Below are 24,038 nucleotides of genomic sequence, written 5' to 3'. Positions count from 1 at the left end.
TCCATTAACCACTAGGTTGCTTAGGAGCAGTTCATCCTTATACTCAGTATAAGGAGTAATTCAGCCTTACACTGAGATATTCTGGGAATATTGCATATTCTAGCCTTCCGTGGCCATTTTTCTGGGGGATAGGCGGATACTTCCTAATTCCCTGCTTATTCCAAAAATAGATCTATATTTTATATTACTCTACACTTAATTTGAACTTTTATTTTGCTTACATAGTAATGAAATCAGTTTACATAATAATTCTCTTGTTCCCTTGACACTCCTTATTGCCTAGACATGCTGTTTTTTGTTACCTTAGATGAACCATTAATTGGAATCCAATGTTCTTGGCAGGAGTACAGTCACAAATGACAGTGTCATACATCTGTGCTCATTGGGAGAGGAGTGTCTCAATTTTAAAATGTGAGCAGTACCTCCAAATAAAATCCATCTTAGAAAACAATTTCAGATACAGTCTGTTGTTGCAATATACAGGAGAATAAATTTATTCAAAAAGTAATTTTCCCAGAATATAACTGGGAGTCTCTTTTTAGATGCCTAGGCATTAATATTTTCTAGACTATTCTCTACATTTTTGGGAGGGCAAATTATCAGTTTGTGCTTTCCTGTTGTGCAGCAGAGTCCTGCTCTGTGGCCAGGCCTCCAGGATATAATGGAAACAGAAACAGAGACCCACACAGCTGCTGCTCCAGCACCCACATTTTTGCTCTTCATTGCATCTGGCTACGAAACAACGTCGTGGTGATTGTTGAAAAGAAAGCTTGTGATGTTTAGCTGCGAAGTGTGGGCAAGTTTCCTCCTCACAAAGAAGAAAATCCATCAGTAGCAGAAGAGTCATACTGATGGATGGCAGTGAGAGGTTTCCCCAGCTTTGCTCCCAGTAGAGTTTGACTTGGTGGAAAATAGCAGGTCTTGTTTCAGACCTGTCAGCTTCTGTTTGGGGGTCATGGTATTTCAGTCATTAAAAAAAATCCTCAATTTGTCCTACTTTTCATAAACTGAAGCAGACTGAGAGCTGAGAACTGTCAGCCCCTGGACCTGATTGGGCATGGTGACTGCTGGGATGGTCATGAGTGCCCAGAGATCAGATGCCACGTGGGATGCTGAAGCCATAGTCTGATGTATGCTTTAGTCCAGCACTGTTCTCAAAAGAAGGGATTTTGTCATCTCCCCAGCCTGGTCACTTCCCTGCTCTGCTTGTTCCGTGTCACCTCGTTTTGTCCTTCAGCCTCACAGCAAATGGGACTGGGGCTGTCCTCTGCTCAGAGTGTGAATGGCCACAAACAAGCCACAGCCAGCACCTGTGTCTCTCTTCATCCCTTTCCCACATCTCTTGGTGAACACCTTGCTAGGCCCTGTTAAAAGGGACTGTAGTTCTTCCTTGCCACAAGCCCACCCACCAGTGCCCTGCTTGCTCCCCAGCTTTGAAAAGCTGAGCAGTATCACCCTTTCTCTGAAGGCCCACTAGAGATGCTTTCATGGCAGAGATGTAGCTGCTTCTGTACACGCAAAATCCAAAGACCTGGAGATGAAACCAAGAGCCAGCACCACCCAGAGCTGAGATAGGATGGGGGGAATATCAAAAAGAGTTCATGAATTCCTTCCAGAGAAGTTAAAATTTTACTCTTGGGTGAGCAGCAGTGTTCAGGTGCCTTGGGGACCCTCCCTGTGTTGCTACAGCCTGGGGAGCCTGCAGTGCTGAGGGACGTTTCCAAATGTGAGTCTGGGGCTTGCTCCTGAGTTGTAGATGTGCTGTTGGCTTCTTGGAGGGTGTACTACCAGCAGGATCAGACTGGGAGCAGTCTGGACAAAATGCCTGTGTGATGCTTTAATGGCTGAAGTGGGCACTGAGGCTTGGTTGTCACACCTGGTGTTAAGCATCATTTCTTTTAAGAAAAGGCAAAAGAATGTGGAGGCTGTGCCAGGGCTGCCTTCAGAGGATGTTTGCCATTGTTTTCCTCGCTATGCATTCATCTTTCTAGCATCTGTCTTGGATTGACTGCCTCGGAAAAGGCATTTACAAGTAGAATTGAGAAGTGGACTTAAAAGCCAAATATGGGTTGTTTGTTGTAAAGCAGCCGATAGATAGTTGGCAAGACACCAAAAGGTCCAGACCCTAATCTAATTGTTTACAGCTCATGGAGAGATTAATCCACAAGATTGGATGCCCTCATTTCCTTTACGCATTACAATGAATGTGTGAAATGCCAAACCCCATGGGGCAGCAGCAGAGAGAAAAATGGCTCCATTTCAGTGCAGTTATTGTTTCAAGTTTAGAAATATATTGATTTTCTGTGGGTTTTGATAAGCATATAAATGCAAAATGCCTTGCTTAATATCAGAATATTCTGGTTTCCTAGGCTCAGTAAAACAAAATCATATTTTCTTATTTTAGTGTAAAGTAGTGCTCTACAAAGTCCAAATCAAACATATGACATAAAACATATTGAATACACAGTGAAAATGGGCAAACCTGTCTCCAAATGTCCAGGCTGGTTAGCTCTAAAAGTCTTGGCTGCTGTAAGATGCTGTGCATTGGAACAGAATAAGCTCTGCAAAGGGAAGAAAAGCACCCCAGCATTGCTTGGGTGTCCAGCAAGAATAAAGCCAACACTGCTGACAGGCTGTTGCAAGCAGTATTTCTGTAAAATGGGCTTTCTCTGAACTGAAAGTGTAACTCAAGAGCAAACAGTGCTGCAGGGCTGTATCCACTCTGAAGAGGGAATGATTCAGTGAGATGAAAGCAGGGGTAATCTGCAGGGTATGCTCTGGCCTCCCTCCGTGTCTGCACTGGCGTGGCCCCGGCACCGAGGGTAGCGCTGGGCAGGGCACTTTGTCTGGGAGAAAGGGGATGTTTCATCCTCGTGATACCAGTCATGCTCCTGGTGGTGCTGACAGCAGTCGCCCCTTCTGCCCACAAGGAAAATTACCGTGGCTTGGGCCAGAAGCAAGACTTGGGAAGGCCACATGGAGACCAGATAAATAACGCCGTGGTCCCTGTGACTCACTGGCCGAAGCAGGAAAGGTTTCATGAGCAGTGTGTGTGCCTGTTTCCAAGCTGGTGGGCCGTGAGCTGTTTACGGGTCATCGTGATATTTTGTTGGTGAAATTTTGCTACAGTTGCAAAGAATTTTCAAAAAGCTAATGGGACTGAGATATATTTATTCCGATGTTGCAATACCTGGCACATTTGAGGGAAGAAAATTAATATCCTTAACTAGTCTTTGCAGTGTTTCTAATTCCTTGACTAAGCACGTCCTCATATATCATTTTACTTTACCAGCTTTTGGGAAGAAGAGAATGTTTTGCTAGTCAGGGCTTGTTTTGACTTAGCTTTTAATAATACCAATCAGCACCATGTTGCCTGAAAGTCTGAATCTGACAAAAGTTTAGCTTTAAATGGGCTGCTTTTATGAGGTCATGTGTAGACTCATTGCTCCTGAATCAAGATCATAAATGTGTAGTTTTAATAACATTTGGTGAGAATAAGTATTTGCATATCCTTGGAGAAATTCTTCTCTGCTGCATAGTTCAGCTATTTCAGCCATGACGTGGCAGGGGCATTTCAAGATCTGCATGTCACTTAAAATACCATACTCTGCAAGGGAGAGTAGAGACAGGAGTAGTGCAAGTAATTATATTTTCTTCATAGTGCAGTATTTCTCCCAAGGTAGAGAGTAACAGTACCATGTCAAAAACCAGGATTTCTGTGGTGCAAAAATCAGTTTGGGTGTTGAGTTGAAATCTGGTTATTGCTCTGTGTGAAAGCTAAATGAGGACTAATGGGAGGGAGGTAATTGCAGAGCTCAGTTTCGGTCCTTTGTGATTATTTCTTGTATTTTGTGTCTTATGGGGTGGTCAGCAGGGGAGGGCTCCATGCTCGGCACGAGTGTCAGCCCCGTGTCTGTCGCGCAGGGCGTGGAGCGCATCGACCAGCCGGGGCTGCGGAGCCTGCGCACGGCGCGGAGCCTGGAGCAGGGCATGGTGCTCACCATCGAGCCGGGCATCTACTTCATCGACCACCTCCTGGACCAGGCCCTGCGCGACCCCGCCCAGTCCTGCTTCATCAACAGCGACGTCCTGCGGCGCTTCCGGGGCTTCGGCGGGGTGAGTAACCCCTCACCAGGGGGTTTTATTCATTGGCCTTCTCTTTGTCTGCCCTCACTATGTCCTTGAGGAGGAGTCTTTTGGGAGTTGTAATGTCTTGCACACAGGGCTGTTCCCGAAGCAGCACCTTGAGTCATTTGGACCGTTTGACTCTGCAGACAAACTGGGGTTTTTTAGTCTAATTTTTAAATGCGATTTTGTACTAGTGATGTTTGATTAACGATAGATCCATATTGTCCCACTGACTGAAATACTCTCTGTCAGCACCATACAGTGACTTGCCAAGTGGGTGTTTTGTCTGATGTGTGAAATGTGTATTTTATGAAATATGAGACTGAGATCTGTAGCCCAGAGTTGGCTTCCTTGATGGCGACACAGTCCCGTGCTTCCTTCTGAGGCAGAAGAGCCGGATGCTGTTCAAGCTGGGGAGTCAGTAGATAAAATCAGCAATAATTGCTCTGACTATATTATTGACAGAAAGGCGTGAAACTTGTGCCTGTAAAGCCTTCCCCATTTTTCAAAAGAACGGCTGATGGTCTTCCCAAGCATCTGTGCTCGGGGTGACAGCTCAGGCAGCAGCGTGTGCACAGAAGGATTGGCCAGCTCAGGAGATGGAGGTGATCTGGGTGACCATTCCCAGCTGCTGGGCAAGTAGAGAGGCCTTGTTTGTCCTTGCTCTCCAGGGCACATTTCCCATTCAAAGCCACCGCCGTCACAGAGCACTCAGAAGTCGCTGTGGCTTCCAGTGGGTTTTTATTTCAGCAGGGCAAGCCTTTGAACGGTGCCGCATTGTTCTCTGGCTTCTGTGTTCCTGCACAGAGGAGATAGAGCAGGCAGCTGCCATGGCCTGTCCTCCTCGTGGCTCTTCTGCTAAGTCTCAACACAGCTAACAATCACTGGCAGCAGCGGTGATTTTCTGGTATGAAAAGTCACTCATTAGGAATTGTCTGCTTCTGCCATTGACTAATTTATCACTGTACCCCAGCCATGAGAGGGTAATTGCTGCAGCACTTTGGTCTGAGCTGCCTTTGAAGCACCAGCCCCGAGAGCAGAGCTGTGTGTGTGCCATCCCCAGCGGTGTGAGCCAGCCGGGCTCCTGGGCAGCCCCTGCCATGTGTGTGCAGCCCCAGCGAGAGGCACCTCACCCTTGCTGATGCTTCACTCGCTGCTGAGCTCTGGGACCTTATCTGTCTCTGTGTTGTTTCTTTATCTCGACTTTCCAGCCAGCCAGCTGAGATACTGGTGAAGGAGAGGCAGCTGACTCTGCGTTTTCTGGCTGTGAGCACATTCTGTATGGCACCGCACGCTGAAGTGTGTTTTAAAGGAGCACTGTCCTGTGCTTGTGTAGGCTGACACCGCAGTGCAAACAGGTTTAACTGTCTTTGCTTTCCTTGTAAACACTCTGTGGGGATTTTTCGGCAGTTGAATTGATTTCTGGTGAGTTTTCTGTGGAACTGCTCAGCAAAGCCCATGTTTTTCCTCGACCTGCTGGGAATGCCCACTGCAGCTCTGCAGCTCGAGGTGTGCCTGTGCCTCACCTGCTGCCTGTGGTTGCACTGAATAGGAGTAACAGCACAGGATCTCTACTTTGGTGATAAATTGCTGGATCAGGCACTTTTGTTCCAGAGATTTCAAGCAAAGTCTAACTTTCTCCCCTGTTTTTTGCTTAGCTTCCTGTAATGATGACTTGTAAGGAGTGCTAGCCAACGAACTTTGCTGAAAGGGGGAGCTGCCCAAAAACGATTGAGCAAAAATCTAAATCTCCAATCCCCCTGTGAACAATACATTTTACTTAGAGAGAAAAAAATAATAATACACACGTACCCTGAGCCAGATGTTGTCCCTTGATTTTGTCCAGGAGAAGAATGAAAATAAAATCTGAGACTGTAATACATCTGAATATTTCTGAATTCTACAAAAAAGCTGAATTATAATACAATCAAAATAAATTTGTCCATCTTTACAATTCTGACTTGATTCTGCACAAATAGAAGATGCAACTTGTGCTGTGTAGCATGCTTAGTTATCTACATGCTGTTCCATTCTAGGTTATCCAGAGGGAATGAATATCTCTCTCAAGAGCATGCCAGAAAGCTTGCTTTCTATGGGATTAAAAGAGATTTTGTGAAGCACAGTGTTTTTACTGACAAATATTAATAGCACAGGGGTTAGTATTGGTGTCAGTTCTAGCTAAAGAGCTCACTACAGCCAGTCCAATCTTCCTTCAAGTTTTAAAAAAATACATTCTACAAAAGGAAATAAATAGTCCATTTCCCTCTGCAGAGCTCAGCACTAATTAAAATGTTCTTAATTTGGTTTAGTTTAATTCACTTCAAAAATGAACTTACATTCACCAAAGTAACACCACTGTAATTCTGAGTAAGACTGTCCACACAGGGCATTTGTGGATTTTAATGAATTCACCTCGAATTCATGTCTTTTTTGGGCTTTGGATAATTTTCTTGAGCGTGACAAGTCTCTGCATTGAGAAGCAAAGCTCTCGTGCCGTGCCAAAAAGGACAAGCCTGTAGCCATTTATTGTAATTCGTGCTGCCTGGTGTCAGCCATGAAGAGATTGTAAAAGCTGCAAGAGCAGGGAAGAGCGAGAGGGTGAGGTTCCCTCTGCTGCTCTGCACACGTGGGACAGGTCCCCCCTGCTCGTCCCTCGAGCACAGACACAGCCTTTGTGGCTGTCACTGCTGCTCAGGGACCTCGTGATCTGGGCTTTTACCAAACAAGCTGCTCTGGGTCAAATACAGATCCCTCTGGGGGCAGGCGAGCAGTTGTGCTGAGGATGGTGCCCTGTGTGAAGCCCCAAACCCTTTATTTGAGTTCAGTCCTTCACAAATAGCCAGTCTGGGGACGTTTCAGTCACTTGTACTCCAGTTCTCCATCTGCAAATCTGAGACCCAGTTTGCTGAGGTGATACATCCTGTGGGGAAGGGCCTGTCCCAGGGCACCTCTGTCTGCCTGGGCCCTGCCTGCACACTCCCCAGTGAGCAGGGATATGCAAACCAGGGATGTGCAAAGCCAGGGATGTGCAAACCAGGGATGTGCAAACACAGGGATGTGCAAAGCCAGGGCTGTGCAAAGCCAGGGATGTGCAAAGCCAGGGATGTGCAAAGCCAGGGATGTGCAAACCCTGGGATGTGCAAAGCCAGGGATATGCAAACACAGATTGTACTGCTCGGGAAAAGCAGCTGCATCCTCGGGGAAGGGGAAATGCCGACTGCAAATGCTGCCCTTTAGGGTTTGACATTTCCATTCTTCATAAGCTGATTACTGATTCATGCAGTTCATATGATGTTTTCTCAAAGACACAGTAAAACCATTCAGCCTTTTTTTGGCCTTACACATTCAGTCTCTGTTCAGGCTTTATTTTTCCCTAGGATTTGTAGAACTAGCACTAGACTTAATATGTGAAAACTCTATGCAACTTAGGGAAAATGCTGAAAGACAGATAAATATATTACTTTCTTTTGTTTGCAGATTTTTCTCATTTAAAAACTAAACAGATTTACAAAGCCCAGGAACTTGAAGATCTGCTAATATTACAATATTTTTTGAAACAATAGTACTTCCCTTACTCAGAACAAATGTTAAACCAGATAAAAAGCAGGATATTTAGCTGCTTCTACCTTTAGTTCAGGGAGCCATGTAGTTGTCTCTGTCCTGATTTTTATTTTTCAGAAGGTTAAGCTCTGTTTCTGAGTTTATGGTGAATGTGTATTGTGAAGTGAAATGAAATAGTTCACTAGGCCAGAACATTATGCTCATCTGCTTTTTAACATTATGTAGCAGTAATAATGCTACACAGCATTTCTTCTAAAGTTTTCCTAGGAAAGCAGTTGTCACAATATAGATATATGGCAACCCAAAAACTGCCACTAGTTGCTTACAAACCTTCTTTAACCTTTTTCTCTGAAGTTGTCTAATTAATATAATTAATTTAAAGTAAGAGCAGTTCTTTCTAACCTGTAGTTGACAAGCAATCAACTTTTTGAGCCAGGATGAAGGGATGGGCACCTGAAGCTTTTTTTTTCCCAGCTGTATCAGTCAATCTAATAAAATATGTGGCCTCGCCCTACTAACATTGATCCACTCCTATAAAATGTTCCTATGTGGGCATCTAAAAATAAAGGTTCTCCTGATGTGAGGACTTGCTTGTGAATAAGATTTGCTTGTGGCAGGAAGACGAGCAGCATGGGGTGAGAAAGAGTCATTGTGCAGCACGGAGCCTGTTGGCCTCTATAGAAAACATCTTGGTGTCCCCACGTGTGTAACTGCCCGTCCCTGGGCTTGATGTGAGGGCAGCTCTGTTTCCCAGCCAGTCCCTCTGAGATACAGAAGTCAAACTAAGTTTGCTCTATTAAAAATTACTGGCAAGTCGATGGCCGAGTCAAAGTGCCCCTGGCTACATTCGTGTGGCTCTGTGGGACACCCGCTGTAGGAACAGACACATGGAGCATGTGTGTTAGTTCCCTTTGTGTGGTGCCATGTGTGCCCATGTCCTGGCATCACTTCCCAGGCCAGTGTCCCATCCTAAGGTCTTGCAGTGGTAGTATTGCTGCTTTCTACACCCATAATCAAACAAATGCTCAATAGATTTTAAAAAAAAAGGAGACGTTTCACCAGTTGCCTTTTTTGACATCTGGGATCTGTCATCATGTTAATCCGGACTATTTAATTGGCCAAAATTGTTTCTTGATTCTCAAAAGCCTTTTATATATATCGTCGTCCAAAAGAAATTAATAAGTGCTACAACCCCCCTTCCCTTGGAAGGTAACCCAGGAGGCTCTGGGGAGCATGACTGTATTAGTAAGTCAGGACAAAGTGCGAGGCTGTATTCAGAGCTGACAGCAGCCATTTAACTCCTGTGCTGTCCTTGGCTGTGCCCACACAGCCCTGCTTTGGGACACAGTTGGGACCATTGAGTCGAGCCACATGATGGCCTGTTGCTGGTTGTGCAATCAGGTCTATCTAGACAGATCATGTCACTACCCTTGATAAAAAAAGGCATTTTAGGGACAGTCCTAGCGTTCCTGGCCACTGCAGCTTTGCAGGAGTGCTTTTCTTGAAGTGTACCATTTAACACCAAAACAGCAAAGCCTCCACTGGGGTGTTTGCAGGGCGCCCTGAAAGCTGGAGGTGCAGCAAACATCACACTTCAGTTTGCTTTCCTTTAAGCTGTGCCTGATTCCAAACCACTCTGTAGCCCTGAAACAAGCAGCACTGATGAACAAAGAGCCTGCAGAAAGGGACAGCTCTGAGAGCAAGTTTCATAACCACTGTCCCCACTGGGAAAGGCAGTCCCAGGCCGGCGAGCCTTGCCAGGCAGATCCAGCATCTTTTGTCCATTTGGACAGAAGACAAGACCAAATGATGGGCTCTCCTGTAGGGAAGGTTTTGCAGGTCCTCTGAAGCTGCTTCTTGTTCCTGCTGAGTTTAAGCTCAGGGTGAAGCATAGAGGGTGTGAGGGAAAAGAGAAAACTAAACCATTTCCTTCTTGACAGCCTATGTTCCTCTGCACCCATGCTGCTTTTAGGCAAAGGAAAAATTGTGCACCAAGAGTGGGAAATCTGTCTTCTCTGTTGTGGCAAGCACCCATTTCAGGTGAGATTCATCCAGTAGAGGAAGGGTTAGATCCTGGAGAAAGAGCTGGTGTGATGGGTAAGGCCCCATGGGACCAGTGGCTCTGTGTGCCTCCATCTACATCCCAAAGACCATCTGGAGTTGCTGGTGGTGAGCAGGCTGGTGTGACAGTGCTCTCCTCCTTTTCAGGGCAGTTTGCAGCTGTGGATCAGTTACATGGTCTCCCAACAATGTGTCTCCTGTGCAGTGAGTCCCTGTGTGTGGCACTCACCCTCCCCCATTTGGTCACTCTCAGTTCCCCACCTTTGGCAGCTCCAGCCCCCCCTCTGTGCTCTCCTCATTCAGGATGTCTCACTTCTCATCCCCACCAGGATCTCCCTTCCTGGACTCCTTAGCCAGCCCTATCTCTCCCCATCATTCCAGCCCCAGTGGAATAATTGTCCATTATTTGTCAGTCCTCACTGTGCCTTCCTTTCCCTGGTGTCATTCATCACTCTATTTTCCAGCTCCTTGTCCATCTTGATTTTCTCTTGTGGCCTAGATAAAGTACAGCATGGACAAAGACCTTGTCCCACTTGTTCTTCCCCATCATCATCAGGCTTTCATCTGCTCTGCTTTCAAGTCAGTCCAAAGAGTGCTGAGGTGTCAGTGAAGGCATGAAATGTTGAACTGAAAAGCACAAACTGGTTTTTTCATTTTTTTTTTTGCTAATTTTACTGGTTAAGCAGATGAATTGTGACTGATATGTCTCTGTAGCAGACACACTGGGAAATTTCAGCTAAAGCAGGGGAAGGTTTGTGAAGCTGGTGGTGCTCAGGAAAAGGCTCTCTGTGTAGGCAGAGTCAGCTCTGGCCTTGTGTGGCCTCCCCTCTGCTGGTTTCCTCCCCTGCAGCAAGGCACCAGCCTTTCAGGCACACTGAGCCCACAAAGCCCCACAGCTTTCAAATTTACAGCTGTCCAAAGCAAATGTGTGAACTCAATGGAGTTCGTTTATTTAATTCTGCTTTATAATACACTTAACTTGATACCAAGTAAAAGAAATAATCTGGCAAAGACATCATTAAACAGTTTAATAAGGACTGGATGACTCACTTTGTTTGAACAAATGGATTATTTTGCAATCCAGAAGTACAAATGTTAACCAGCTTTATTTTTAGTTGAAAATGTCAAGAGGTCAGAAACAATTAAAGCAACTGTAAGGTGGGAGTACCCAGGGTTTGTGTTCTCTTGGATTTACACCTTACTAAAATTGCTTTTATTGCAGCTTAGAGACTTAGCAACATTTTTCTGATAAGATAACGGGAATGACTGTGTAGGCACATTTACTGGTAAGAAGAGATTAGAGTCAAACAGAAATGGAGCATGCTTTTCAGAACAAGAACAAGAGCTGGGAAACTGAGAGGATCTGCTTTTTCCTTCCATGATTTGAAATGTAGTGGTTGTATTTTAAAAGGAATGTCTGACCTGCTTAGGACTTTCTCATTGGCTCAAAATTCAATGTTTGGAATATCAGCTACAAGCTATTTCATGTTGCAGTTCCTCCTTTGAAAGTTTATTGTGTTTAGAGAAATGTTTAAGTGCAAAGAGAAAAGCTCCCTGCAGTGCAGAACAGGACAGCTTTGAGAACAGGCACCGTGGGCATCAGGAGGCACTGTCCCTAGCAAGCCATGTGCTAGCAAGGCTGGAGGCAAATGCAGGGGAGAATGTTCCTTTTACTGCTCCTGATGTCAGGGGGTTGAGATTTATTGGCCCCACGTTGCAGCATCTCTCTCAGCCTGTCCCTGCTGTGCCCAACACAGCAGAGGCACCACCCGAGACACCTGAGGGGTCACCACCGAGCCTGTGTGGCCCCAGGAGGGTGGCAGTGCTGGAGCCTGCAGAGCTCTGTGCCACGGTGCTGGTGGTGCCAGGCAGTTCCAGTGCCTGCAGTGCATTGCTCAGCCTGGGCACCCCTTGTGCTCCTGCTGCCTGCTGTGCCTCTCCTCCCAGCTGGAACGCCCCGGTAACCGTGTGTTCTCTGTGGCAGGTCCGGATCGAGGACGACATCGCGGTGACAGCCACGGGAATGGAGCTGCTCACGTGTGTCCCACGGACTGTGGAGGAAATAGAGGCTTTCATGGCAGAAGGCCAAGGCAGTGCCAAGTCGTTTGACTGCCTCTCCAGCCAAAAGCAGTAAACTCCAGGATGGCACTTACTGCCTCAAATAATCAGTCATCATTCTGATTCAATGCTGCAGCATATAAAATAAAGTGAATCCAATTCTTAATAGCAAGAGAGGCAGGCAGGCAATTACCTGCAATAATTCATTCACTAAAAACGAAGGTAGAAGGCTTCAGCACTTGATACCAGGTAACTCCACTGCTGCTGCTTGCAATCAGCAGTTCACATGACCAAGTGCCACCTAAATAACCCTACTGCATTATCAGTGGGACTTATACTTCTGTCAGATCTCAGCTCAGACATTTCTTGCAATTAAATCTGAATTTTGATGATTGGGACTCTAAAATACCAAATGGATTATCTGAAAGCTGTCAGCAATTGTAACACTTTTTTAAATTTCATCACAAGCACTGTGAAAACCAGAAGAAAAAATCAGTTGGTCTCAGTGAACATAATGGCACTGTTTTTCTTACAGATCTTATTTCGGTATCCATGGAGTAAACAGAATCAAACTTTTATTAAAATTCACTTTGGCATCATTTATGTTGACAACTTTGTGATGATTATGCTCTTCTGCTCCAGTTCCTGCTTCTTTATCTGACCCTACTACCAATTTGTGCTCTGCAAACTTTGACCCTTCACTAGCCAGAGTTTTCTGCTCTGGGTCATGGGTGTACTGATCCTTCACACAGAGCCCTATGCTTATTAGATTTGTCCATTTATTTGTTTCTTGAAAACATAGATTGCTGTGGTGTTCATGACCCTTAGAAATTGCAAGAAGGGAATATCTTTGCTGCAGGGCTCAGGGTCATTCAGCAGCATATGCTGTGCAGCATGATAGAGTTATTTTTAACTGTTCAGTGTTAGCTGGTTCAGAATTAAATAATATAAATTTTATTTGGATACATTACAAACATATTAATAGTGATCAAAATTATTTTCCATTCATGCAAGATTTAAATTACTTTAAATTACGCCTTTCTTTATTGTAGGTACTCATCAACCTGCAGGAGAACAAATACATTTCTTGCATCATAAAATGTAGTTGCTGTAACTACATAAAACTAATCTTACTTTTTGAGAAACTCCTGCTCAGTTTTCAAGGCACAGTTTGACTGCAAAGCCACTTCAGAACATCCCTCTGCCATGTCAGGAGGGAACTGAAGCCACAGCAGTGTCAGGGCCTTTCTGGGTGTTACCATTTGCCAGACGAGGATTTTCCCACTGAAGGGATCAGCTCCCTTGATCATCTCAGCATCTGGGTGGGACATCTCAGTTCTGCTGCTCACTCCAAGGAACTGGCACCTGGGTGATGGGACCAACCATGAGCTTCTGGGTGCCTGCATGTGCCTGTCTCACATGGGGTGCACAAAGCTTGGATGGTGTCAGAAACTACTGTGTTGCTGCCTTTGTGGCTCCCCCCACCCCAGACTGAATTTAGGTCTGAAATAATTTGCTTTAAAATTGTCAAATGTGTTGTTCTACAGAGAGCTCTTTTTGCTAATTGGGTTGATCTGTGTGACAAGAACCTGCTCTTTATTTGTAACACCTTGGTGACCCATTGCTGAATAGGAAACTGTGTGTTGGAGACCAAAGAAACATATTGTGAAATAAGCCAGAGGACTTCACTCCTTATGTTTAGTGTCACTCAGCTAACAAATAAGCCTACTTACATTTTTTAGAGGTTTCTTGGCATTGATTTGTAGGAGGTAAGTGCAGGAATTCTTGAATTGAAATGTAGCACCTACACAGAGGACATCAGGCTTTGCTTTGGTAGCTTTGCAGGTACGAGACCACAGAGACTGCACTGGCATTGCTCTGGCATTGCCCTAAAACTCAGTTTTCTTCAGTGCAAGACAGTGCTCATGGGCTCGGCCTCCTTCCCTCCACAACCATGCTCTGAACACACCCAGGGATGGCTCACTGCTTTGGGCATTCCGAAACCTGCTCTTGCTTGGCTTCAAGAGCAGTTACTATTTTATAGTAACACTTCACAGATTTTCAAAAAAAGGGAGCTTTGGAATTGTTTCAACTGAGCCATAACCCCAGTCTAGTTAACAGGCCTTTCCCTGCCTGTGATTAATCTTGGCAGACGCCGGGCTCTGCTGCTGCAGAACAGGTCGAACAACCCGGGGAGCTGCAGAGCCAGAACCGGTTCTGCCTCCACATGTTCCAGCACACAGACCCAGCCCCGGGCCGGGGGCAGCACTGGCTCAGTAACCAGCTCCTGAGTTCTGCCTGCACGAGATGTGGATGTGTTTCGCTCTGGGATGGTGCACCCTCTCCATTTTCCTTCATAATCAGGCCCACGAACTTGGTGGATATAAATTTCATCCTTCCTTCCAGAAGGCCTTCTGTAATTATGGTAATTTTTATCCACTACAGCAAAAAGTGAATTAGACGTTTTTTCTAAATTAAAAGGGGGGGGAGGGAATAAACCGTTACCAAAAAAGGCAAAGTGATATTTAATAACATTTTAAATGTATTAGTGGGGTGAAAATACTAGTTATGGCAAAATTTTTTTTACAGTGTTATGATATTTTATGCTGTCACTATCATGTTTTCCCAGATGCCTTCTCCCTTGGTGCAAACAAGACTTGAGTGGCACCAAAATAACAGAAAGGGTGTTATGCTCAGCAAGTTTGTTATAAAGGTCTCAGCACTTCTGAACTGATACATGTAAATGGGTTCAGCAGATTGCTTCAGCTCGGTGAGGTTGGGCACATCTGGACTTACCTGCCATGAGTTACACTGCTGCAGCTACAGGGTGTAGTTAAAGGGGTAGAGCTCCCAGTGCTCGTGGGGGCTAGAGCAGACCCCTTCCCATAGTGGCACAGTGAGAAAATGGGAATAAGGTTTCTTGGTGCTGTAACACCCGTTCCTGTAGTGACAGGCACTGTATTCTGTCACAGACTGTAGTTAAAAACAATGTGTCAGGAGGAAAACCTTAACTTTTATAGGTCCACGCTGAAATTTTCTTGTGTAGATGTATTTATTTCTTTAGGAAGAGAGAACTGTGCAAGTCCCCTGGGTGTGGGTGTTCTGTGCCTTGCAGCAGAGGGGTGAGACTGAGGCCCTTTGCTGTCACTGCACCTTGGGGCAAAGTGCATTTGCTCCTTGGAGCTGTTTTGGCTCAGAGTAATAAACTGCTGTTGGGTTGGACACCGTGAGCCTCTGGCTGGTACCACCCTCTGTTTGACACTGCTGTCCTGACTGGTGTTGCTGGGACTGCTCCTTTTCTTATCTCATTGCTGTTTCCAGTAAATTGTTATCCCAACCTGGGAGAGCCTTTTGTCTCTCACCTGAGGGGGGGGAGCGTGGGGCTTAATTTCCAGCTGGGTTTAAACCACGACATCGGCAAACAAAGCTAGAGCAGAGGCTGCTGAGCCAGAAATGGCATTTTGCAAACAAATGACTTTTCATAACTCTGTGGTTTGGTTTTAAACAAGAAGGAAGTGGAATCAGAGCTCTCAGGAGTAACAGGTGGAGAAGTCTCTGTCCAGAAAGAGTATTACTCCCACTCAAAAGAGATCTAAGAAATCCTTTTCACCAAAATCTGAACCAAATCTGAGAGATGTGGAGTTTTGACTATTAGGGGAGGACCCCACACTGGCCTGGCAAACCAACTTCAGGACAACAGGGCCACACAGTCCCAATTCACAGAGCAGACAACCAGGGGAGACCAGCTCTGGCCTTTCTACCAGAGGAGGTGCACAGTTAACAAAGCAGATGCTTTCAGATCATCATCTTCCTTGTAGCTTTTGATGTTCTGTTCCTCCCCCTCCCTTTTAATTGCAGCACATTTTCAGTCTTAAATTTCTTCTTTTTTTTTCTTTTTTGTTAAATCAGACATTCAGACAAAACTGTAATGAGTTTCTGATTGTTTCCATGGAGCAGGAACCGGAGTGCAAGACAGGAACAGAGACTGTTGCACTGATTTTCTGTGTGAGGTGAGCAACTCTGCACTTGAGGGAAATAGAAAAGGAAAAATGAGGCCAGCACTAGAAGCAAAAGGTTTTTATTAGCTTCTGGTACTTCAACCCTACCAACTTAAGCTGCAGCTAGAATGAAAAAAACATATCTTTGTAAAAAGACTATCATAATCCAAACCAATCTTTAAGTTTTCCACATGTATTAAAAGTTTAAATTCAAAAAGAACTTTTCAAGGTTTCATTTTCTAACAGCATCTTCATAGAGATAACATCCAAGTTTTTTCCTAAGTACAAAGCAAACAAGCATCCTACAAAATAATCTATGGAAAAAGGTAGTGCAAGAGGGAAATTAAGACAGTGTGGTAATCTACTCACGAGACACACAGGTTAAATGTAAAACAACCATACCATCAATGAAATATTTAGAAATGAAAATAAATTAAAGTTACATCAAAGTTCCTGCTTTACTTTGTTTAAATCCTCAGTATAGCACATACCACTGCATTATGGATCATAGCAAAGACTTAGCAGTAGCAATAAAAAAGTTGCTATAGAAAAACCTTTATGAAAATAAAACAAGACTGAAGATATTCCTTCACACAACTGTATGATGGCTGTAGAAATTCCACTGAATCAGTTAGTCATACTAGGGCCATTTAGGTTTAAATCATGATGAATTTCTGTAAGATTAAGCAGTGATCCATACATTCTGGCTGAACAGATGCTGCTTGGCCAGGCTGCACATTTCGTTCTCCCCGAAACCTCCACCCCAGCAAGAATGAAATTTTGCAGGGTGCAGTTTTTTGGTAGCATTTTGACATTTTCTGAAAACAAACTCTTGTTCTTCTAAGGCCCCAGTCACTATGTGAACAATGTGAACACAAGCTTAACTAAAAGGCTTTGTCAGTGTGCTGCTTTGCCTCTTGCATGTGATGCTTCAGACTCAGGAGCGTTTGGAAGCCAACTGCCTGTACATATCATCGTAGTATATTGTTATTTCTCTAGAAAACATCAGTAAGCATCCCAGCTCACTACTACTACACCCTCCCCACTAACTGGGCAGGAAGGACCCACATGGTGCCTTATAGGACTTGCTCTACAGATTTAAAGTATCCACCACATGGGAAAGCAAACACCCTCCACGGCCTTTGCACTTTGCAGTATGTCATGGAGAAAACTAAGTGCTTAAATACACTAACAGGCATTTAAAGGACATTTTATCCAATGATGAGTTTCTGATACTACAGTGAGCCATCCTTCTGGATTCCTCCCATTATGCAAACTCTTAAGATGGTAAGCAAACATTTCTGTGAAAATGTTATCTCCTTAATACGACGCCCCTGGTTGGCTATGAATTCAGACCTGCGTAAATCCTTGAGGAGAAAAATATTTAAAGCAAATACCCTAACCAGTTTCTGGTTTAATTGTTACAAATCTTCAGTGTTAAATCAAGAAGAAGAAAAATCTCCACAAAACAATGGTTAAAGGAACAGTTTTTGCTTGGTTGCTGCACCTCAGGAGTTCGTTTCCCAAGGTTGCCGTGTCTACTGTCCACTGCTCTCTGGGTTTGTTGTGGTGGTTTCAGTGCCAACGGGTTGCACATTGTCTGCAAAATTGTGTGCGTGCTCGAGGAACAAGTCTTTCAGTACACTCAGCTCCTTGGTCAGGAGCTTAATTTTTGCCTCTAAACGTTCATTTTCTTCTTTGAGCTGGTTGACCCTCTGCAGTGTGTCTTGTGCTTTCTGCTTGCTTTTTAACCGGCTCTTTTTCACTGCCATGTTGTTTCGCTCTCTGCGCTGACGATACTCATCACTGTTTCTATCCACAAAGGAATTTTTCTTTCCCTGTTTGCTGGGAGGCACAGCTTTGCCTCCACCACCAGGACTAACTGGCACCAGCTGGGGAACCTGCTGCAAACCACTGGTGTGTGCTGGGGTGTGAATCACACTTACGCCGTTCGCATCTGTAGTGGTGTTCTGTTGGGATGTCTTGCTCATTTGGACAGGCTGTTCTTGGACACAACAGGATTTATTAGGAGACTGAAAACTCTTGTGCTTCTTGAAGGTATTTCCAACAGATCTTCACATGGATTAAAGGCAAGATGAACCTAGTATGGAAAAACAAATGCTATTAAAGGTGCTGGCTTCAGCTACTATCTTGTACCATCGGTACCTCATGCTAAAGCCAGTGATGTGTATCTGGCAGTGACACATCACAACAGTGCTGCAAGTGGACAAGCTGCCAACTACATTTCTGAAGCCTCTCAAACGTATTTGGATTGGAAGGGACTATTACTGGGTCATCTAGTCAAGCTGTTTGAATTGTTCTCTGTTATTCCAAAGCCATCCCTGATGGATGGGTGTCTAGCCTAGCCTCAAATATCTCCAGTTTCACAACCTCTGTCTTGGCAACATGTTCCACTGTCTAACTTTTCCTCCAGTTATATAATTTTCTTAGTTTTCAGACTGGAGTTTTCCTTCTGTGGCTTAAACCTATTAACAGCCTGACTCTTGACCAACAGGGTACTTGATCCTTGTCCTCTTCGGACCGTTCCTCTGGACGTATCCCCACCCAAAGTCCTCCTTGGTCTCTGTTCTCTGGAGCGAGGGTGCTCAGCCTGTCCACCTTTCCTGAACTGTCTTACAGCACTTGCTTTTGAAGATGATGTTCAAACTGATGACTGTTTAAGGTCTACTAGTATTGAGTGGAAAAGTAAATCTATGGAAAAAGGTAGTGTGTTGCAAAGCCTGGCTCTGGGTGACGTTCAACCACAAGCAAAGGTAATCCTGTAACTGTGTATCGAGCAGGTGGGACAGGAACAGGGTGATGGCAATGTGAGAATCACCACACAAAGACAGGGCACTGCTGCCACCCATGAAAAGAGAGCAGCCACAGCTGACTCGTCCACCAAATATGGTTCCCTGCTGTAGCCTGTGCACTGGTCATTGTCCACTCTCCAGCAGACAAACTGGCTGCATGAGCAAGACATCCTCTCACCTGACTCACGTCCTTCCACTGCTGTGTCAGCCTGCTCCTGGCCCTACTGGTGGCACAAGGAGGACTCCACCACAGCTGCTGCAGGGACATGGCCCTGGCAAGGCTGTAACAGCTCGTCCCCTTCTCTTCCCATCTCACGAGATGACTTCTTCAAGGACTGGGAGAGAAGAGGGAAGGGTGACAGGATGGTCCTAAGCTCCTGAAACACCTGCCTATGGCTCCAGTGAAAAGTACTCGGTGACCAGTCAAACGAGGTTAAACAAACAGGTTAAAATTCAACTGTGTACTTTAACTGTGTATTTTCTCCCATGATGAAGGAGCCAGAATGAGATGCAGCTCCAGAATGTGGTTCAGTAACATTCATGGAAAAGCCCTGTAAGATTGGCTTAAATGTTACTCAAAATTAACATTCTCTGTCACCCAGAAGTCTTCTCACTTGTTAAGATGTATGAGTACACCCACGTCCCTCCTGTCAAGAAATCTTTTCATTTTCCTATTGCAGGGCAGAAAGAGGCCATCAACTCTTTCTGACATCTGTATAGCTGAATCTAGATACGTATCACCCAAAACCTTTGAATTTAGTATTGTCCCGATTTCAACTCTTTAAGCAACTTCTACAAACCCCGTTTCAGTCTCAGACTCTGACTGAATAAGCACTTTGGTTCAGCAGTTGAACTGAATGCACAGCTAACAAGATGTTACTGTGCCCAAACAGCAGACTGGCAGGGCCAGTTGTAGCAGCTGTGCAGGTGTAATTGCACAGACGTTTTTAGTCAAGCTGTAAGCGTATCCTCCTCCTGTCTGCACTTTATTTTACAGTACTGAATTTCTGCAGCCCTCAAACAGTATGCAGCTCTCTTAGGTTCCCTCTGACTAGATTTTTGGCACCTTTTCAGAGTCAGACAGAATGCCCTCTTGTCCCCTCTGTTTCAACACATTACAGTGCTTGCTAAGTTCACCTGGACAGTCCAGTTAAGTAACCCACACCATTTTCATGATCTGCTTTTTGTTTTTCATGAGATACTATGAAGGAAGGGGTGACTCTTGCCCCCAAGGGCACCCCACCTGACATGTAACAAGTTTCTTCACATCACCAGGTTCCATGTGCTACTTCTCTGTATGCTGTTGAAACTATTTAATATTGTTTTAACATCCCCTGCTGATCTCTATCAAATTTCCCTGTGATTCAATGGACAAATTATTTGTTCCATTAAACCAAATTTTAATGGAGTGTTTTAGCTGGGCAGTACATGGATACGAGCACACAAGATAAATCAGTGTCACACCTCTCAAGCAAGCATTCTAGCCCTGCTAGAACAGATCTCCCTCAATTCTTTCCCACTGCAACTGATCTGTTTTGTATTAAATAACTATTTCTTAAGTGAGATGTGCTATTTTCTGGCATGATCACCTGGGAGGGATGACACCTGGATTCCTGCTCCAATGAATATGCAAAGCACGTAGCACTAACTGTACTGCATCACAGATTCACAGCAGTGCTAATAGTTGAGGCTTGAAACTAGTTTTTCCCCCTAATTATTTGGACGCTGGATGCCTCTTAGCAGTTGTCAGGATGATACCCTGGACAGTGACAGGTGCTATGGGGCATCCTTCAGCAAACACTGCGAGGAGATTTAAAGGCAGCAGGTATGAGATGTACAGAGGGGACTCTCAAGAAGGGTGAGGTAAAGGACATGGTAATTGGGAGAGGCCAAGAAGGTGGGGAGGCAGGTAGGTCTCTAATTTCTTGGACCCCGTGTGACACAAAGGCAGCTGCTCCACTCCTCCCCACACAGGTTGGTGTCCCGTGAGTGGGTGACAGCCCAGCACAGCAGGAGGAGGTGAGTGGGTGACAGCCCAGCACAGCAGGAGGAGGTGAGTGGGTGACAGCCCAGCACAGCAGGAGGAGGTGAGTGGGTGACAGCCCCAACACAGCAGGAGGCAGCTCCTTGGAGAGCCAGCCCAGTTTCCAAGCATCTTGTTCCCATAAAGCTGCTCATTAGCTTCAGCTCAGCAACAGCCCTAGGCTGGTTCCACCCAGCACATGGTAGTGTTTCCAGTGGCCAGTTAGAACTGCCTGGTTCTCTCCTTGGGCCACCAACTGGCCACCCAGGACACTAGCTGGCCACCCACTACAGCATAATAGCTGGTAACTCAAAGGTGTCTCCTCAGACAGAAAGATGTTTCTTACTGTCTGACACAGCTCCTCAGGGACCACAGACTCCCCAGCAAATGAAGGCCTTTATTATCTTTGCTTTCACACACAAAAAAAAATAAATGAAACTTCCAAATGTTTGTTTTGGAAAAAACACAAAACAAAACAAAACAAAAGAAGTGTTCTGTTAATTAAATCAGTTTGGGTTTTTTTCACTTGGCAGCAAGAAATACTAAATGCTTCTCTCTGCTCCTTTTCTGCAATAGGACTGTGCTGATTCTGATCATTAGGATGACTTTATTGCACGGATTCACTTAGAGCTGTCTTGTCTAATGCAAAATCGGTCCCAACCTGAACGGCAATAGGTACCCTCCCTTCTCTTCAGCAGGAATATCCTAGTGGGAGCTGACTCTAAATTCCACTAACCCTGTACAAAGGACAGGGGCACAAAGCTCCAGGCACACATTTGCTGAGCAGTGGGAGGGCCCACTCCTGTGTGGTTCACTGTCCCGGGCATGTTTGCTGGAGATGAGGCTCACCCTCGTGTACCGAGGGCTGGGCAACAACTTTTTTGAGTCTAGGTAGCCCAAACCCGCCATCTCTTGCTATAGTTGACAACATCCTGCATTTACCTCAGAATCTGCATTTTTAATAGACACGTTCCAAGAAAAACGCACTCCCAACATCCTTAACAGACCGTGCTCGGAACACCTGAAACGTGTATTTTAATGTGACCAGAATCACAACCCACCCCAGCAGAGGAGGGACTGAAAGACTCCGTCATTCGAATTAAAACGACACAGCGATCCCTAACGACGAACCAATTCCTTGAATCAGAAAGTTCTGCACACTATCGGTGTTTACACCTCCCGGGGCGGCCGTGCCCGGCGCTGTCACCGCGCCGCGCCTGCCGTTCCTACCGGACGTCGAGGGTCTGTTTGGAAACTCGCGGCCGGGGCTGTAAAAAACCCGCCGGGTTCCGCGGGGAACCCCAAACATCCGTCAAGACCCCGCACCCCGCGCTGGGCACCCCCAGGCCCGACCGGGCGCGCTCCCGCCAGTGCCCCCGAGCGCGCCCCCGGACCCGAACCGCGACCCCCCGCCCGGCCCGGCCCGGCCCGGCCCTCCCCGGCGGCGCCGCCGCCCCGCCCGCCCCGCCGGGGCCGCGCCGCTGCTCCTCCCCCGCCCGCGCGGGGCTGCCCGGCGGGGCTGCCAAGCCGTGACTTCACCGGGGGAGGGGACGGGCCGGGCCGGGCGGGGAGGGGAGCGGGGCCGGCCGGCGGCTCGCGGGGCGCGGTGCGGAGCGGGGCCCGGCGGCGCGCGGGCTGTGAGGGGGTGTGTGTGAGGGGTGTGTGAGGGGCCCGGGGGCGGCCCCGCGTCCCCCCCGCTCTTACCTGGGCCGCGAGCGGCGGGAGGGGCCGGGCCGGGCCGCGCTCGGTCCGTGCGCGAGCGGCGATTGCGACACCGCGCGCGCCCCGCCCCGCCCCGCCCCGCCGGGTGATGCAACCGCCGCTGCCATTGGCTGACAGGACGGCCAATCAGGGGCGGGGCCGCGCGCGGGGGCCGAGGGGGGCACTGAGGGCGGCCCGGGCTGAGCTGTGATGAGCTGAGCCGGGCTGAGCTAAACCGGGCTGTACCGGGCCGAGCTGAGCCAAACCGGGCTGTGCCGGGCCGAGCTGAGCCAAACCGGGCTGTGCCGAGCCGAGCTGACCTAGGCCGGGCTGTGATGAGCTGAGCTGAGCTGGGCCGTGCCGTCCAGTCCTGTGCTAAGCTGGACCGCGCCGAGCTGGGCTCTGCTGAGCCGAGCTGAGCCGGGCCGAGCTGAGCCGGGGCCCGGGCGGTGCCGAGGCCCCGCTGTGGGGTCGGTGTCCCCGCGGTGGAGCAGGACGCACTGGTGTCCGTCCCCCCCGTTCGGCCGAGCCCGAGGAGCCCGCACCGGGCTCCGTGTCCCCGGGGCCGGGCCCCACGGGGAGTGCCCGGCACGGGATGGGCCGGTGCCCACGGGCATCGAAGTAGGTGGTGTTGTGTTGCTGCGCTGATTGGCATCTCCTAATTGCTCCCGGGCTGTTAATTAGCACCTGGTGGTGTGTTCCCATCTCGATCTAGCTGCCGTGTGGTTTGCCCCTCTGGGATGTCGTGAGATACAGAGAAAGCAATACCAGAGACACCAAGTAAAATTCAACAGTTCTCTTGACAACAGAAATCATGGCAAATTTCTAAATTTCATAGATTGTTGGTTAATTTTCATTTTCAAACTTACTATTACCCCTCTAATTGCTGGCAGATTTGGAGATATCTGGATCATAGACCTAAATATCATAAGATCATGCACCATTTCACTGGTATGTTTGCTATTGTAAAATACATCACCTTTTGTGGAGAAGAATTCTTTCTGCCCTTAGTATTTTCCAGACACTTTGGTTTACATCACCTTAGTTCTGCCTAAACAAGCATATGCAGTATAAATACACACACACAGACACGTGCTCAAGTCTCAAGCTGCTGCGTGTGCAGGGTGTGTTTGCAGCTCCCTGAATGGGAAATGCACACTTCAATACACAGGTGTGTGTATTTGCAGTGGGCAGGTCTGAAAACCATGGCTTTATAAGGTAGGCTTTGAATAAGTTTTGAATGTCTAGCTGTGCAGACAGTGAAAACGATACTGTTGGAAAAGTGGGGGGTTTTAATGCAGAGAGGAAAAGTACCAAGCCATGGTACTCCAGTTTAGGACATAGAACTGCTTGGGAAATGTTTTCTGTCTGCAAAAGACCTGAGGAGAATTAGATTTGTAAACACAGTTACAGAGCTCAGTAACATAGATATAATTATTTCTATTTGCCATTTTTATGGCTGGCTGATGTTGCGGAGGGGTTTTGGTTTTGTTTTCTAAAGGCCTGTGGAAAATAAACCACATTTGCAGAAGAATTCTGAGGGTTAGTCTGGACAAACAGTTTTACTCAGCTCATTTACCGTGAAGATACTTTTCCTGGTCAGTCATCAAGCATTTGCTTTAACTTCTCTAAAGTTTTTCTGTTTCTCGGTTGAAACTGTTACATTTTCTGTGACAGTGACTCATCCATCTATAG

General features: G+C 46.6%; 2 protein-coding genes across 9 annotated transcripts in view; one reads left to right on the top strand and one right to left on the bottom strand.

Annotated features, from left to right (window-relative positions):
* Window positions 1-12,409, top strand: part of PEPD (peptidase D) — a 143,109-nt gene extending 130,700 nt beyond the window's left edge. For 4 of the 6 annotated variants that reach the window (XM_032701586.1, XM_032701585.1, XM_032701587.1 and 1 more), the window contains 2 exons: window positions 3,925-4,116; window positions 11,735-12,406. In XM_032701586.1, the coding sequence (XP_032557477.1) occupies window positions 3,925-4,116; window positions 11,735-11,884 (342 nt within the window). In that variant the 3' untranslated portion in view covers window positions 11,885-12,406. Of the gene's footprint in view, window positions 1-3,924; window positions 4,117-11,734 lie in introns of all 6 variants that reach the window. The other 2 variants (XM_032701583.1, XM_032701584.1) reach the window with 1 other exon arrangement.
* Window positions 12,410-15,870: 3,461 nt separating this feature from the next.
* On the bottom strand, window positions 15,871-22,434 carry CEBPG (CCAAT enhancer binding protein gamma). Of its 3 annotated transcripts, none has more exons than XM_032701591.1 (2): window positions 22,347-22,434; window positions 15,871-17,907 (listed from the first exon to the last, which is right to left on the bottom strand). In XM_032701591.1, exon 2 carries the CDS (start codon window positions 17,795-17,797, stop codon window positions 17,345-17,347), a length of 453 nt encoding a protein of 150 aa, XP_032557482.1. In that variant the 5' UTR covers window positions 17,798-17,907; window positions 22,347-22,434; the 3' UTR covers window positions 15,871-17,344. The 3 variants fall into 3 exon arrangements, with proteins under 3 accessions (XP_032557482.1, XP_032557486.1, XP_032557483.1); XM_032701595.1 differs by lacking the exon at window positions 22,347-22,434 and adding an exon at window positions 21,704-21,917; XM_032701592.1 differs by lacking the exon at window positions 22,347-22,434 and adding an exon at window positions 18,798-21,125.
* Window positions 22,435-24,038: the final 1,604 nt, after the last annotated feature.

This window comes from Chiroxiphia lanceolata, chromosome 13 (assembly GCF_009829145.1).
Source record: "Chiroxiphia lanceolata isolate bChiLan1 chromosome 13, bChiLan1.pri, whole genome shotgun sequence".
NCBI classification, from domain to species: domain Eukaryota; kingdom Metazoa; phylum Chordata; class Aves; order Passeriformes; family Pipridae; genus Chiroxiphia; species Chiroxiphia lanceolata.
This window is presented reverse-complemented; position numbering and strand designations above follow the sequence as displayed.

What these genes read in the sequence shown, in the direction of transcription:
- CEBPG (XM_032701591.1), bottom strand. Translation starts at nt 17,797, where the DNA reads ATGAGCAAGACATCCCAACAGAACACCACTACAGATGCGAACGGCGTA.